At 44.6% G+C, this 17,575-nt stretch overlaps 1 protein-coding gene across 2 annotated transcripts in view; it reads left to right on the forward strand.

Annotated features, from left to right (window-relative positions):
• Positions 1 to 17,575, forward strand: part of LOC135905166 (uncharacterized) — a 96,969-nt gene that overhangs the window by 47,832 nt on the left and 31,562 nt on the right. The window contains exon 5 of one of the 2 annotated variants that reach the window (XM_065436179.2): positions 7,979 to 8,260. The exons of the other annotated variant lie outside the window; for it this stretch is intronic. Coding sequence (XP_065292251.1) covers positions 7,979 to 8,260 — 282 coding nt within the window. The remainder of the gene's footprint in view (positions 1 to 7,978; positions 8,261 to 17,575) is intronic. 2 annotated transcript variants of the gene reach the window in all.

Genomic DNA, 17,575 nt, shown 5'->3' on the forward strand with positions numbered 1-17,575 from the left:
CGTTAATGCCGAGGACCACGTCATGCATTGTTTCGACAAGCTGTGTAACAGTGGATAATCCAGACCTAAAGCCATGCTGATTCATGTGGAGGATATTGTTCGACTCAATAAAACTTATTAAATGAGTCACGCCGTAGTGGAGGACTCCGGAAATTTCGACCACCTGGGGTTCTTTAACGTGCACCTAAATATAAGTACACAGGTGTTTTCGGCCCCATCGAAATCAGCCACCGTGGCCGGGATTCGATCCCGCGACCTCGTGCTTAGCGGCCCGCACACATCCCCCCGTTGCCGCAGCCATAAATTCAGCTACCATTTTACTGAGTTTAGCATGATCGCGAGCAAATTATGGATCTATGGAAAATTAGCGCACCACGCCCGGTCTGGGGGTATGTTAAGGCAACGGCATAATAGACCAAATGGTGGCATGTGATCGGCAGCATGTACTTCACATTGTTTTCTGACCTCATGCAACCCACCCACGTCGGCAACAGTTAGATGTATAGATCTCCCGACTTCACAACGACTCGCGGCACCCTACCTTTCTGGAAGACGCGCAGATCGGCCCGATTTCGGGAGTGCTCGCAGCTTTCACGGCAGACCTCGAGACAACAACGCGTGCGATCACCACTACGTCTACCTATCCCGACGTTTACCCACACCTGGTCCACCTATGGGAAGATGCAGGAGGCAGCGCGTGAATTGAAAAAAAAAAAACTCTTCTCGCGCGGTTGCTCGCAGTGCGCGAGAAGTGTAGGAGCGCGCTCAGACACTAACCAGTAATAAGTGGAGATGATTTGTAAGCGTCTTTCTGGTGCCCTGCAGCAGTGCTGAGTAAGACGGACGTAATTTGATTCTGCATAATCTCCGCATGTCCCATTGCTTTGACGCTCTGTAGTTATATCCCTTTACATCTGGAATAAACGTTGTTCATATCATGACTGCCGGCTAGCTCGCATGGTGGTAGCGGTGCCCAGTCGCAATGTGTGCACCTTCCACGCTGCTGCTATAGCCGAAACGCCTGAATTCACCAGGAATTAAACTCATGGATAGGATGTAAAACTTAAAAAAGTGACTTCGGACTAATTTCTACGGCCAGCCAGCTCAGCAAGCAGTCTAAAGAAGTACAATCAGCAACATTACTTGCAATAGTTGCAGATGGCAGGAAAACTTAGTGCACTTTCAAATTCGAAACTGAGGCAGACAAGAACAACATTGGTATTTTGTTTGAGAAATTGAAGGAAGTATGCAAACCAGCGATGAATATTACCCTCAATGAGTTCCACTTTGGATCTAAAGGTCAAAGGAAGACGTGTGCTTTGATGACTGGTTAGCAGATCTGAGGCTTGTATCAAAGAGGTGCGAGTTCGGAAACCTGGAAGACCTCATGCTGCATAACGGCATTATTTTGAAGGTGCGTGACAATAACTTGCAGCAAAAGCTTGTTTCTGACAACGCGTCAACAGAAAGACCGTAGCTATATGCCGTGCCCAAGAGCAAGGAAATGCGATATTTGAGGATATCAGTGAAAACGCCAAAGTAGAGCACGACGCAGGAGCCCAGGCAGTCACTCCGCAAAAACAACCCTGCAGTCATTGCAGTCATTGTCGTGTCAAAATGTGCCTGGCTCAAGGGAAGACCCGCAGATAATGCTGTGGGCATAATCCCTTCGCCCTAGCTTGGAAAGCATCTGCGCACTGTCCATGGAGATGTTAGGAAAAGGAACTGCGCAAACTAGAAGCCTATGATAAGCGAAGATGTCTATGGCTAGGATCCGGGATTTTATGGCGTCCGCGCGATAAACTCCCCCCTAAAAAGTGAGTAAAAGAGCCAAGAACAAAATCAAACGTAAATCGCTGTTCACGTAGGCGCTCGGTTTAACGGCCACCTGAGTGTAAAACGGTGCTCCGTCGCAGCTGTGTCTGTGAATGTATGACGTACGGCGTTACGTAGTGTGCGCCTGAGTGAGGCGACCATGGGGATTTTTGGTACCATTTCTCTCCACTGTTACATGGGAAGGCATGATCCGTACGCCTGAAGAGCAGCGTATCTACGAGGAGTGACAGCCAGAGCAGTGAAGGGAGAGAGACCGTCGACGTCGTGCCAACCCGGCGGCCCGAGAAGAGGTATGCGATGAGCAAGAGCCGAGGATGCATGTCGTGACGCCGAGAATGCCGCAAGGAGATGTCGACGTCGCGAGAGCATGGCGCCGGGATGTGACGGCACCTGCGCTTGGTCCCGAAGAGACTTTCTCGATCGCAACTTCGGGTCAAGCTTCCGAGTGTAATCCCCTATGGTTCGATAACGAGCTATCGGAAATCAACTGCATATGGTCAGAAGAGTGACGCCGGAAGACGGTGTGAGCTTTCCTGGAGGTGCTTTCTCGGCGAGAACGTCGCGGAGTTTGAAGTCTGCGGCACGTCTAATGTGGCGCTGATAAAGCGTAACGCGCCTCGGTTGAATACAACGCCTATAAAGAGCTTGCACTAAAGGGTGCGGTTTGATGTTTCTCGATGACGAACGGTTGCGCGTACCCGCATGTGCCGGCGCATCTTCCGAAGCTAAACGCCAATCGGACCAGCTTCGTTGGTCATCCACCTTGAAGGAGTATAATGGCTCATTAATTTGTTGCAAGCCTTGACCATAAGCGCAGCGGCAGCAGACCACTGGAGCGCAGCTGTTGGTATCGAAGATAGCCTGTTCACGTTCAAGCTAGAAGCCGCAATGTACTGCTGTGTAATACCAAGCAAGGTTGTCTACAAGCTGCCGCTGAAGCCTCAACAACCCTGTTTGGTTACTCTAAAGACTTTCTCTGGTCATAAAACACTGACCAAAGCAAAATTTTCGCCGCGTTTGTGCAGAAGCAGGAAAGCGCGAAAAGATGCGTTTTTCGCGGTCGATTGAAATATGTCCGTGACTCTAAGGGGATCAGTGGCCTTGGGTTTACTTGTCGCTTGAAAAATATCCGCGTCGAAGAGCTGTATCCAGCAGCGCAACCGTTTTCAGTTTTCAGTGGACTGCGACAATATGAAGGCCTGGAATACACAATACCTGCACTGAAATGAAAAGAGAGATTGAATGGGATACGCACTCCTGTGTTCGATTTTTTTTTCAGATACATAATAACATGACCGGACTTAACAAAGACACTTACCTTAAACTACCACACTATATATCTAAAATAACTGATCATGACCTTTAATATTCAAGAATACTGGACTAAAACGAACAGTTATGCTAATTCCTATTTTTCTCAAACTGTACCACAGTTGAATCAGTTGTCTTGTGACGAAGTGTGCTGTAATAATAAAGAACTCTTTTTTTTTATTTGTAACCCCCCTGCTTACACGCCCTTGGGCAACGCGGGGTATCTCTGAATAAAGATTGAAGCTAAGGCCCGGAGCCATGGCAGTCGTAGTGCTAGGCAAAAGAGTTGCCGTGGCTTTCGAAGTAGCAGTAGTAGAAACTTTATTTTACTTCGGGATAATAGGACAAGAATGGTTAGATCCGCTAGTCCAGGGCTCCAGTAGCCTGTGCGACTCTCTGGGCTGGTCGAGCAGAGCAACTTCGCTTTCCCGATCCTTGCTCGCGAGCCAGACATTCAACTGCCTTTCAAATGTGTTTGTCCTTAATAAAGGTGAATTAATTTCGGGTGGCCTTAGGCTACACGTTCACAATATGTGAGTGCGAGATGGCCACTTCCAGCACCCCAGACATGTGTCGGGTTATTCCGTTTGGTGGATATTGTTGAGGATAAATAAATTCGCGTACGTATTTGTTTTAGTCGGCGCCAGGCCCTAGCGCTTGCCCTAGTTCTTGTACGTGGTGTGACGGGCTGAATTTCTGTCTTCTTTATGCCTCCGCGAAGCCACGCTGGTGATCGGAGGTTCTTCGCGAGTCTCGATAGGCGCCCGGATAGTGATTCCGCGAGCTATACCGTCTGCCCTCTCCTCACCCTCTATCGCCACGTGCGCAAGACACCAGGTGATGTGTGTTCCAAGGGTCGTCGTCGTAATTTTCGATACAGTTCCCCTCATGTATTGACGGCATGCTGGCTGCGAGTCAGACATGAATAGGGCGCCCTGGGTTTTGTATTCGGCACCTGAGATGGCCAAGGCATTGGCTGCCGATTGTGCCGTGCTAACCGGTTCTATTTGTAAGGTTGCCGTGATCGTGGTGTTTTGATTTGTAGCTACTACATTGTATTTGTCTTTGGCTATTCTACACGCATGTGTCCCGGATGCGTCCCGGATGCGTCCCGGATGCGTCCTAACTTATTTTGTAACGCTCTGGACCTGGTCTCACGTCTGCCCGTATGATATTTTTCACTCATGTTTTGGGGAAAGGGAGATACTGTGATATGTTCCCTGATTTTTTTGGGTAGAAGAAGTGTTTACTCTCCGCAGTGTTGAGATGTTGGGGGATGTCCTAGCTTTTGAAGTATGGCTCTGTCTTGCTCTGTTGAGTTTTAACCTTTCTCGCTGCGTGAGTATCACTGACGTTGCGTGTTCTTCAAGGGTGTTGTGTATTCCCAGGTTTTGGAGTTTTTCAGTGCTTGTATTGTGTGGTAGTCCTGAGGCTATTTTTGTATCATTTACCTGCATTCTCTGTTTCAGAGTTTTTGGAACGGGAGCCCGTACGTTACGCGGCTGATGACAAAAATCTGCACTAGCCTGGTCGTTTCCTCTTCCGTGCAACCTTTCATATTTCTGATCACCCGGTGTGCCACGCTTTTCGTTGTTTTTCCTTAGGTCAGCTAAGGTGTGATCTGCTTTGCCGTTCTCCTCTATTCACTGACCTAGCATCCGTATCCTTCGCACCACCTTTATGGACCGGCAGTTTAAGTGTCGCTCAATATGTGTTCGTTGCTGCTTTATCGAGTATTGCGCTTGGATTCTTGCGAATTGGGACTTTTATTGTGAGCAACAGCTAACTATTAGCACATAGAAGAACCAGGCGCCGTACGGAAGTTTAATGGGCCAGCAGAATGGTCTAGTCACATGGCTACGGTAGTTAAGGTAGAATAAAATACGTATCTGCCTTGACCCCACAGCACTCAATAAACCATTAGTCTGTGAAAGCTAACCTAACAATTGAAGGTGCTGAGCTAAGGCTTGCCGGAGCCAAATTGTTTTCCACTCTGGATGCGGTACCAGGGTTTTGGCTAATCAAGCTAGATGACTCTAGTTCGAACCTTTGTACAATGAGCGCACCGACGCTATCGCTTCCTGCGCACACGCCGTGGTTGCCTAGTAGCTACGGTGTTGAGCTGCTAAGCACGAGGTCGCGGTATAGCATTCAGGGGCTGCATTTAGATGGGGACGAAATGCGGAAACACCCGTGTACTTGGATTTAGGTGTACGTTAAAGAATCCTAGGTGGCTCCGATTTCCGGAGAGCCCCACTACCGCATTCCATATAATCAGGTCGTGGTTTAGGCACGTAAAACCCCATAATCTATCTTTTTTTTCACTTCTTGCCCATGCCTTTCGGAATTGCCTGGGCTGTGGAAATATTTCAGGCTTCGCTGCACCACGTGCTAGAAACACTACCAAATGTCACAGTAGCGATGGATAGCATCGTGTCCCGAGACAAGACTACGGAATAGCATCACTGAAGCTTATCAATTCTTTAGCGCGCTATCGGGAGCATAACCTAACACTCAACTTAAAAAGAAATGCTGCTTGTTACAGGTCGAGGTACGCTATATGGGGCAAATATTCAGCACCCAACGCTTATCTGTGGACACTCCGCGTGTGCAAGGTATTCATGAAATTCCAGCGCCTAAGAAAAGCAAGTCTTTCTAGACAGAATAAATATTGTACAGCGCTTCATCTCAAGTATATCCGTGGTGAGCGCCCCACTTTGAGACTTGTTGCGAAAAGAAAATGTGAGCATCCGGACCGAACACCAGCATGAAAGCTTCAAGAAGTTGTCCGAGGCTCTGATTACAGCACGGGTTGAGCGCGAGCGCATTCCTCACGCTCGATTTTAAGTCGACCTTCAATAATTTAGAGTCCAACCTAATCCTCGATAACGTGGCCGAATTCTGCTCCAGCATCTTGGTATACAACTACGTTCGAACATTCCTCCTAGACTGCACAGCGACAATCGGAATCGGACTTCACCGCTCCGGTATCATATAACGATATACGAAAAGCGCTTGCGCGAGAATTTATGTTCGCGAAGCTTGACACAGCTATCCCACGATGGCGAGAGTTTTAATGCATCCCATGTCTATTGCAGCAGCTGTCAAAAGAATTTGTAAACAATTACGGTTGATTTAAAGAGGAAGATTTTTTTTCTGCGCTCAAAGAAATTTCATAGGTTCAACAAATGAGAACGCTAGGAATCCCAGGGAGCGTTTTGCCCTCCAAAATACGGAAATTCAGAAACGCTCCGTTCACCTGTGGGAGAATTGTGCACTTGTCTTCTTCCTATGAAAGCTTATTGTGAGTAACATGAGGGTGAAACTTGAACTTCAAAATGAACATATGACAAATATATGTTACTGTGATAAGTTCTTAGAAACTTCTCAACGTACATTACATATCATTTGCTATCTTACTGGAATATTTGCTGACTTTACGAACGAAGTTATGTTTATCTTATTAACGATGCATGTACCAGCTTTGGCGACTTATATTGTACTTATGATGACTGCTCCACTTGACGCTCCAATGCAAGTAGGAAAGTGTGGCTGTGTGCTATCTGACACTATCTGCTCGTTACGCCAAAAGAGACGTACTAAACATGTGGGTTGTTAAAAAGCGGCTTCCCGTGTGCCGAACGAAGCACTGGTAAGCAATGACTTGCATTATAAGCTTACCGCCTCACAAGCGGGATGTCCCTCAGGTCGCACACAATGAAAATTGGCAATAAACAAACATTCAATACACATACAAGTCGCGGGGTGTGGGCAAGTTATAGCAGGGGTGTGGGAATAGGGATTTTTGAGACCGAATCGAATACGAAACGAATAGTGTCAGAAGCGAATCGAATCGAATGGTATCGAATAGTTTTCGAACAGCTTACGAATAATGAACAGTCGCTATCACAATAATACGTAACGATGTGTGCATCCTACTATTATTAAAGTTTGCAAGTTTCTGTGAACACACAGTACGCCATGAAGCTTATTTAGTGGAAGCACAAATGAAGCATTAGTAGCAAAGAAGCTGTTTCTACGCATGTCCTGGTCTCTTTAGAGTGTGCGAATGATCGCTGTATATTTAGCCTGTAAAGTATGCCTACCTAAGCGACATGGTCTCCTCAACAACGCAAAGTCTAATGTTTTATCTGTATAATGTGCCTGCGAGGGTCAAAGTTTACCGTACTTTTGCTCCCATTTCATGTTTAACTGGGCACAGTTCACGATTGGTAATATTCGAAAACCGAATCGAAAAGGGCAGTATTCGTTTCGTTATTCGAAAGTTTCAAATATTCCCACAACCCTATGTGTATAGTGCCTATTCCAGCACCTATGCTCCCTAAAACGAGACTTTTGGTGCCTGTTTAAGGCAGCTAAAGCCCAAATTTCTAGTGTCTAAAAATCTGGCCTCCACATTTGAATACGGCGCTCAACAAACGCCTCTAGGAAACACGTCTCACTGTGTGTTCTGTGTGCTCCGTAAACAGCAGTGGTGAATGCAAGATAACCTTTATCACCATCAAGTCACTCTAAAATCCCACTAAACACCAAGGAAATTAAATTTGCGCCGCCATCATTACCGGTAATTATCGTCAATCGAAGCAAACAGAAGAGAAAGCTTTGCTTACATCGACTTCCACAGTGGGCGGAATCGGCGGGATCATTTATTCTCTATCCCATGGCCAGCCATTGCCATTCTGTAAGCAGCTTTATCATATTCTATTTTTCAAGACACCTAGGTCACGCTGTTTCATAGCATAGCACCGCAGCCTATGAGTAATGTTTTTCTCCATTCCCTTCTCTCCTCACTATTCTCATCTCTGCGCAGTCGACGGCGGCGTTGTTCTTCCCGTGTCAGCTCCAAGATATCGTGCGTGAGATGAGACGCACTGGACGGGGAATGTCCAGCATGCGAAGAATCGCCGTGGGTGGGAGTGTGGTCTCACCTTCCACAGTGAAGGCAGCGCGGAAATCTTTCAGTGGTCTCAACCTCCTGCTGAATGTGTACGGATTGACGGAATCGTGCGGCATTATCACATGTCAACCAAAGACAGGCGAGCCCCAAACTACTGCTGATGTAGGGGTTCCCTTACCCGGTGTACAGATAAAGGTAGGCCACTCTTTAAATATCTTGAGACAGAAAACTACTTTCTACGCTCAGCACTTATAGTCTATACAGAACAGTCATTTAAATAGAAGTTGACACAGAAAAGCCTTGCTTTTGTGAGGAGCACCTAATATGCATGGCTGAGTGAAAAAAAATTAATTACGGAGTTTTACGTGCCAAAACCACGATCCGATTGTGAGGCACGCCGTAGTGGGTAACTTCAGACCACCTGGCCTTCTTTAACGTCCACCTAAATTAGGTACGGGACTGTGTTCGCCCCCAGTCGAAATGTGGCCGCCGTGGCCGGGATTCGATCCCGCGACCTCGTGCTCAGCAGCCCAACACCATAGCGACTAAGCAACTACGGCTGGTCACTGTTGACTATTTAGGGCGAAAATACAAAAGCGAGACAACGTGCACAATTAGTATTGCATTGTGATGATCCGCAGCGAGTTAAGCAGGTACGTTGACATAATTGTGGCAGTGTATAATACTTTGATGAGGCAATTGAATGAATAGCGAGAGGTGTCTAAATCTGTGCCCTCTTCTCAATTGTTTTGGCCATTTTAGGCGTTTGCAAAGATCACTGCGTTTTGAAAATATTCTTGACATTGTTTTCTTTTTATTCTTCTTAATTAAGAAGAAAGTGGTTCTTTAACTGCTTTAGCTGCAGTGACATGTTGAGACCCGGTAGTGACAGTGAATAACAGAGCGACAAATCTGTGAATGATGAAGCTAACTCCTATTGGGCGAACTTCTACCCAAAAAAGCAAGTTGCACAGAAAGCACAGAGATAGCGGCGAAAACGGTAGGAGATCGTAGCAATCTTAGCTGCCACTTAAGCGCGTCAGCTTTTGTACGTGAGTCACCGAAGGTTCCAGAGTAATCGCTGGTGTTCGCGCGTCTTCCAGGATATTCTGCACAATTCGTGTCGTAAATATAAACAGTTACGCAAGCTTCAGTGACAACAGACAGCAGAGAGAACCATTAATAACGTTCAAGAAACTTCCGATGCATGCGGGTGCGTCCCACGCTGAGCCATAACGTCTGTTACACGGTGAAAAGCTGCCACCCGAAAAAAATAAACAAGTACAGGTCTCGATGAACCACTCTCAAATAGTATTGCCTCAATGCTACAAAAAAATCGAAAGGACACTAATTAAACTAAAGCAACCGCAACGAAACGAAGTAAATATTGCTACGGTGCATAAAATTGATGTCTGCCTAACTACAATGCTTGTTTACAGTTTAGGTATTATTAAAACCACAAATGATAATTTCTACACCTGCTAGAAGAGATCACACTGCTAGTTCCACAACCGAATGCAGTGAAGACACGAAGCTTTTAGAACTGATACACTTTTTTTCTGAGCGAACGTGAGACCTACCTTTACTGTAAAAATGAATGCTCTAAAATAAGTGAAACTGAACAACAAGAACATTTCAATCCAACAAGTGCAGAATATGGTTGTATTATCATTCGTCCAACTTTTTATACATTAAATTCAGTACTTTCACTTCGCTTCACAAAAGGGGTATTCAGTTTTGTGGATAAAAGAAGTTGCTGGCAGACTCAAAAATGTGTGTATATATTTATGAGGGTACTGCACAGTCACCCATGGCTACGGCTACAACTACATGAAAATCGGGAAGTGCGTTTCGATATCGCTCTTTCTCTTTCGGGATTGTGTGTGCATAACGACGGCCTCGCAAATAAAGGTTTATTTCGGTAACAGCAACAGGCGGTCATGACTGCGGATATGCAATACAGCATCTAGTTCGTTAACTTGTCTCCGCCTGTAAGTTAAAGAGACGAATATTACCTAATGATTCAAGCAGTGATGTTAAACGACTCAGCGGTACTGCCATCCTCAGTCGCAGCAGAATATGGCTCCCGTTTTGATGCAGACGCGTTCCGCATGGCTCACGACCGAAACCTAACTTTAGGGCTTGCATCTCCGCTCACAACCACGTCACTTCACGTCAAGTTAAATAACGCGAAGTATCGAAGCACCCTAAATTGGTTTTAGCACAAGGTATGCAAACAGTTTAAGTGTACGAACCAATGAATCCTTGCATGCGAACATACCGGTAAAAATTTTAAATCCAGGCCAGCGGGCACGTGCGAGGTCAATGATGCTGAACATTATTTTGCGTTTAGGATGCAAAAAATAGAGTTACTACTCAATAGTACAATATATATTTAAAAGTAATCTTGTACCCTGTGTCATCCAACGAAAACGCTTCGATAAGTATAGGAGAAAGTTTGTAGGTTAAAATTACGCGCATTACGGCGTCTCTAGTGGGAAATATTGCACCCACGCTGGAATATCTTGAGTGAATGTACGATGCTTGTTTTATTAGCAGCCCTATGGCGATGTGCATGTTGGAGATCCTACGAGATGGAGAAAGTGTATCCTGAATTGCGAGATATCCTCCTGTTCATTTTGGAAAGATTCAATTTGAGGTATTAAAGCCCAGTGTTTCACTTAGGACCACGTTTATTTTTTGCAACGGGATTATGAGTCGCATTTTTGCTCGACCTCTGCACTCACTACTGGACATTGCGTGTCAAAAGCAGAAAATTTCGATTTCAGATGCGTTAGTTTTTTTTATACAAGAACGCTTTATTCTTCAGTTATATCTATTAGTACATTGTATTAGCAATCTTTAACTTGTCGACATAGTACGACTGATGATGAAAGAAAAAATGAGCTTGAACTCGAAATATCTTTAACTTTACATCGCCACCGATATCAATGCAGCGCGCGCCTTGACACAAATGCAGGTAATTTTACGCGCACGAGAAGCACGAACTGTGCTTCACTGGTGTGCCTTTCGACTTTTGTTTGGTTGACCATGCCTCAAGTACACATCTATTAGGCTGAACTGTACAGTCTTATACTGAAATTTAGAGGTATGCTTCTGACTGCTTTTCTGGGGTACGTTTGTTCGCTTTGCGGAGCGCTTTAGAAATGTCCTGGGGGCAACGTGCTGGTGGCTCATTTTCAGACAAATTTGTACGCTTGGTTTCCGGAGCTCCTTTCCAGTGTATTTTTCATTTGCAATGCTTTAGTTTAGTATCCCGCAGCAGTTATGTGTTTGGCACTTTCGTGGTGTCACAAGCTGCCTGAGCAAGTTGCTTATCAATATGAACATTCCATCTCGGGTTTCCGCTTGTGTGGATATTCTTTTATTATACATATTGAAGGACATGCAAATTGTGCGACCGCCTTTGAATGTTGTAGCGCGTAGTATCGCGTTACTGTGTGAATTTTCTGTTTTCCACTTTTTCCCTTTTCTTCTTCTTTCTCCTTTTATTCCCTTTATTCCTTTCCCCAACACAGGGTAGCCAGCCAGTACACACACTGGCTAACCTCCCTCTCTTTCCTCCCCTTTTTCTCCTCCTCATTTTTAAAGATGGCCAGAAATTACTGCTTTTCTCTCCTGAATCGCGTGGCCCCCGAAGCTGGTGCTGGCATGTAGGCCATGCGCTTTTCGTCACTCATTAGTATGTGATACTACTACCTTCTAACAATCAGTTTCAGTAACTTTAAATATAATTCTTACATTGTGACTGCTATTCATTTTCCGAGTGTTAACACCCTATTTTTGGTGCTTTTGTTTGAGAACAGTTAAATTCTAAAGAGTTTGTTTTTATTGCAGTTATTTAGTTCGCTTCTTTTTGTTACATACTCGTTTATCCTGTTCGTATGCAATTAGAAGCTGCAATTATTATTTCCTACATGTGCCTGGTTGGGTGTCAATCATTTTTCCAGTAAAGGTTTACCAGTTGTATAAGTAAAATTAACCCTATTATGACATTGTGAGCCTCACTTGTGTACTTTACCAAGTGCTTACTGAACTAACTTTTTTCATGTAACCATTGCAGGGTTTGTAATATTTGAATATACAGCTCTATGATTCTGTGAACCCAGTTTTCCCATTTTGATGAGCACTAGAACTTATACAATAAGATACGTCATGACTGTTTGAAATTATATTTTGACATTTATATATTTGCACATTCACAAACGTTTCAGACACGTTAACCAGCTACTTGCCGATAACAGTACAGTGCATGCCGTGCACTGTACAAAAGGTACCGTGCATGCCGTTGGCCACTCATTGTGCACATGGGTGGGCATTTCGCTCTCGCGTAGAGTAGAGCGCTGCTCACCCTACTGCGATAAACGTCACCTGTATTTTGTTTAAAAGCTGTTTTCGCATCCCTCCATGGCAGTGCCATTTGCGCCTGCCACTGCACTGCTATGGTAGCCAGCACCATCGCCGCATCTGTAGCATGACATAGCTGGCATGCTCCCAGCTCCTTATGTGCATTGCGCTGCTTTTGTTTCGACCATAAAAGCTGCCAGTGTATAATCATAATTTTAATTGCATGAAAAATGTATTACACTGGAGGAACAACACGTGCAAGCCATAAGCACTTTGTTTATGCAAAACAACAGACAGAAGAGAGACGACAGTACAAGGCACTACTCTCTTGTCCTGTCGTCTTTCTTGTGTCTGTTGTTTTGCGCTAAACAAAGTATTTATGGATTCACACTAACCAGCCCGCCAACGCAAAGTGCTAGCCACCTTAACAGTGATCGCAAGTAGAAATGGCACTGCCGTATCGGAGTGAGAATACAAGCTTCAAACAAAATACCGGTGTCTTAATGGCAATAGCACAAGCAGCCCTGCACTGCGCATCGAAACCACATGCACATGCAGGAGTACAATGATGGATGGCCAACGCAGCACATTGTGATTTAAGTTATGCTTCGGCCACACCGTCTGCTGTTCGCATTTCATTAGTATTCGATAGTAAATCTGCAGTGGCACTTGCAGGTATGCAGCTCATTATAATGTGGACAGGAAAGACCGATTAGATGGTGTATGAACCTCCTGCATTCCAAAAATGAAATCTATCAGAGGTCACTTAGTATGTCCCGCTGCGATATCCTTTCAACATTAAAGGAATGCGATCTGGAGAGTAGTTAGCTTAACCATGACACATATTTATAATGGTATTTGGAGAAATATAGAAATCTATAAAATGTGTGCAATTTCTAAAATATGATGTTCTCTGGACATATATGGCGCATAACTGGTTATCTGGGCTGCAGTCGGTGAGAGCAACGAAGGAAAGAAGACAAGAAAGCGGCACGGCATGTGCGCGCCCAATGTTTCAAAGAGCTAAATGCCCTTGCTTGCCAAGGCAATCGTGCAATCGTGGCTTAATTAATGGCTTGAGCACTGAGCTGCTGTGCTCGGCGGCAAAGTTTGGATTGCATTATCGGTCGCATATTCAACTTTTTTCCAGTTAAATGGAGTGCTTTCGACGCACATCTGTACAAATTGTGTTCAGGCAAGTTTGCCTGCGTAACTTGCAGCATGCTATGTTATAAGTAACTGAAGGCTCATGTCAGAAGCAAATCTTGAACGCTAGTGCGTACTCTTCGCAAGCCATCTGCTAAGTGAGGGAAGCCATTTTCAAAGGGATATCTCCTACGTCCAACAATACGTAGTAGAGAGTAAGGAAACTCGTCTTCTAGACGCTATTGTTGCTTCTTAATCTCTCCTCCTTTACTGCAAAAAAAGATATAGATCTACTTATAAAGCTTAATGCCTTCTCTCTCGGAGAACATATGCCCCCTATCCCTATACGCTATTTCAACAATTTCACCTTGCTTGATCTGTGGAAAATAATTCGCTGTCGTCAGCTAGATTTGCTGATCTAGACGTTGTTGACATGCACATTGTTTGAAATCGTGTATTAGCAAAGCGAGATACAATACCAGTACAGCACACATTTTTATGCGTGCCTTTTGTTGTTAAGATGCATCTTAAGTTCTCAAAGGCAATGGTAATATGTTATGGAGGACGAGATGCGTTTTCAACACTAATTAGGAATTATGCTGTATTATAAAAGCACATGAGTGCCTTTTGTCTGTTTTCATATCAGCAATTTTCTATTCACTTAGAGAAAAAGAAATGGTGAATAATTAACCTTATCGACACGTTATATCATGTCAGCTTTGAATGCAGTAGCTCCTAAGTCCTATTTTGAAATAAAAGAAATATCTTGAAGGTCTCTTAATTTTGCTTTTTTACTCATGTTCGCTGTGCCACTCATGTGAATGGAAAAGTATCTGGTCAGAAGGTTCAGACAGCAAAGGACTTCGAACACCTTTGGCTCCACACTAGTGGATGCTTAGTTTCTAATAAACTGTGGCTAAGTACCAACGTAGCTGTAATAGGTGTTTTTTCTGCAGGTCCGCTGCCTTCTACTGCAAGTGCAGCCTCCAGTAGTAGCCTTCATGCACTTTGTGGTCGTGACATGACATACTGTCACATAGGGCCCACACTACAGGAAAGCTGTTCGATCAGCCTTGGAGTCACAGCTGATGAAATTCACCTTTTGTTCTCTGATTATGCCACTGCCCTAGAGCCCAATATCCGGCCATTAGTAAGCAGGCAAAACAATGCATTGCTGCTCTACTGTCGTGACTCCTTAGTCAATGACACTAGGGGAAAGGAATGCGTGACAAATTGTGTTTAGTCACTCTTAAGCACCGTAAAGTCAATGCTTTAAATGCCTATGTGCTTGCTGCCTTACCATCCATAAAGCCAAAGCTTTTGAATAAATGGATAAGCGTATGGTTAGAAGTTCTTATCATTGCTAAAACAGTTCAAATGTCAGTGAGCGCAGTCGCATGACTAGAATGCATCCTTCTGAGTCGCGGTGGTTCCCACAGTGCGTTGAAGTGGCACACCAGTGACATACGATAATGATGGCAGTGAGATCCAGTGTGGCGGTTCTTCGTAATTTTATAAAAATGTTTTGCTGTGTTTCAAATTATATGTAGTGCCGTATTTAAAATGTTATGCGCAGAATACATGACCTTATAGCCATTTTCGTATACAGTCCTGCTACCATCTAACTTTAGCAAATCGTTGGAACTCCCAAATCACACATTTATTATTTGTACTGAGATTGAACAATTGCAGTTCTATGGACATGTTTTGAACACACTAACGCTTCAGTTTAAGATAACTGGAGCAAATGTCAAGAAAGAATGCAATTTAGATACCTATTGATGCTGCATGTTTAGGCTATGCAGGGACCATTTATCTGAAGCACCCATTTTATCTTGTTTTTGCCAGGACCATGATAGACTAATGAAGAAGCACGAGTGTTATGCAGATCAGCTCTCAAGAGGTAACGAACCTCTTCCACATAAATCATAAATAATCTGAAGCCAGCTTCTAAGAAAGTGTTCATGCTCAGCGCTGTAATATTGAGAAGTCCGTTCCAAACATATTCGAATAAAAGGAGCTGGTTTCAAGAATCTGTTGCAACATTTCTGACACCGTATTTGTATAGCGCAACTGCAGCCCGCAGGCATAAATAGGATGATGCTGTTCAGTAAGTGTGTTCGGCGTATTGTAAAGATCAATAGACGATGATGCCTTTCCGAGACAGGTGAGCATCACGTTGTCGCTAATATACCACTTGATGATATACCATCATGACATTGCTGAATTGATGTCATATGAGACTATGCCAGGTATGCCCACGTAGACATGTTCCAAAAAGCAATGAAGAATAAGCCACTATATTGAAGAGACAAACTGCATGCGTGTATGTACCACAAAGTTTCATATCCTAGGCCCAACCTACTGTCAAAGAAAACTGCCTCAATGAATGGTGCAGGAGGTTACTATAACAACCTGCCCTGTTTATTGACCGTGGATGTTTCTTTAAGATGCAAGTGTCTCGAACTCTCGCTCAAATTATGCACTGCAGCACGGGGAAGGTATTCAGGAGTTCATTCATTAGGGCCACATGCTTTTTCTATTCGGCTGTCATCATTGAAAATGGTTTCGCGGGGGGCACGACACCATTTTAGACATCGAGAGTTCACCAATTCTTCTGTTCCAGGTGCACCTTCTTGTGCTGGCTTTTCCCTCGTCTACCGCATCACGTGCTACTCAGCAAGCAGTCAGCATGCCAGCAACTAATCGTTCCGTGAAGTGCCCGCCATCGTCAAAGTTGGGATTCATTCCTGCCTGCTGCTAGCAACCAGGAGTATCAAGACCACATGCAGCCACTATCAGCACGGGATACGCAGCTTATAAGCCATCATTCAGCGCCGCCCCGCTGGGGCACGACACCGTTTTAGACATGGAGCGTTCACCAATGCTTGTGTTTCAGGTGCACCTTTTTCTGCTGGCTTTTCCTTTGTCTACCGCATCATGTGCTACTCAGCAAGCAGTCAGCATGCCAGCAACTAATCGTTCCGTGAAGTGCCCGCCATCGTCAAAGTTGGGATTCATTCCTGCCTGCTGCTAGCAACCAGGAGTATCAAGACCACATGCAGCCACTATCAGCACGGGATACGCAGCTTATAAGCCATCATTCAGCGCCGCCCCGCTGGGGCACGACACCGTTTTAGACATGGAGCGTTCACCAATGCTTGTGTTTCAGGTGCACCTTTTTCTGCTGGCTTTTCCTTTGTCTACCGCATCATGTGCTACTCAGCAAGCAGTCAGCGTGCCAGCAATAATTCATTCCGTGAAATGCCCGCCATTGTCAAAGTTGGGATTCATTTCTTCCTGCTGCTAGCAACCAGGAGTACCAAGACGATATGCCGCCACTATCAGCACGAGATACGCAACTTATGAGGCATCATTCGGCGCCGCCCCGGGTTGCAGGTTCGTGTAGGACTATGACAGACTATGACGGACTATGTGTGGAGTTAGTTACAGAATTTTTGAAGCAGCAACCGAAGGATTTGTATGAGATATCAAACACGCGACTCATTAGTCAGTAGGAAAAATGTCTAAGTGGTCATGGAGACTACCTTTAAATGAAGTAACGTGTTTTTCATATATTCGCTCGGCTAACTCTCATTTGGCTTGCCCTCGTATATGTATAAGAATTCCTGCTTTTTAGATGCGGTTTTGTTGCGACTATAATTTCGGTGCAATTACTCACAACACACCACCAGTGACAGCTGCTCCTGCGCAATACATTGGAACAAAGAACAGCGTCATTGCGATTTTTTCTTGGCCCTTGCATTCATACAAAAATGTAAACATTGTCCATTTCACGGCCTTTGCATTGTTTCATACCAGCGGCATGCACTGCTTTACTGGATTCGAACTGATGTAGTTCTAAAGTTCGTGTGATATTTTCTTTACTCATTAAGTAGACAAAAAACATGGAAGCATTGATATCAAGTATTTCGGGTACAATGTTTGAGACATACGAGTGTATTATTTCATGAGAAAGTGCATATTTTTCTTGTC

The sequence above is a fragment of the Dermacentor albipictus genome, chromosome 3, assembly GCF_038994185.2.
Source record: "Dermacentor albipictus isolate Rhodes 1998 colony chromosome 3, USDA_Dalb.pri_finalv2, whole genome shotgun sequence".
NCBI lineage: Eukaryota > Metazoa > Arthropoda > Arachnida > Ixodida > Ixodidae > Dermacentor > Dermacentor albipictus.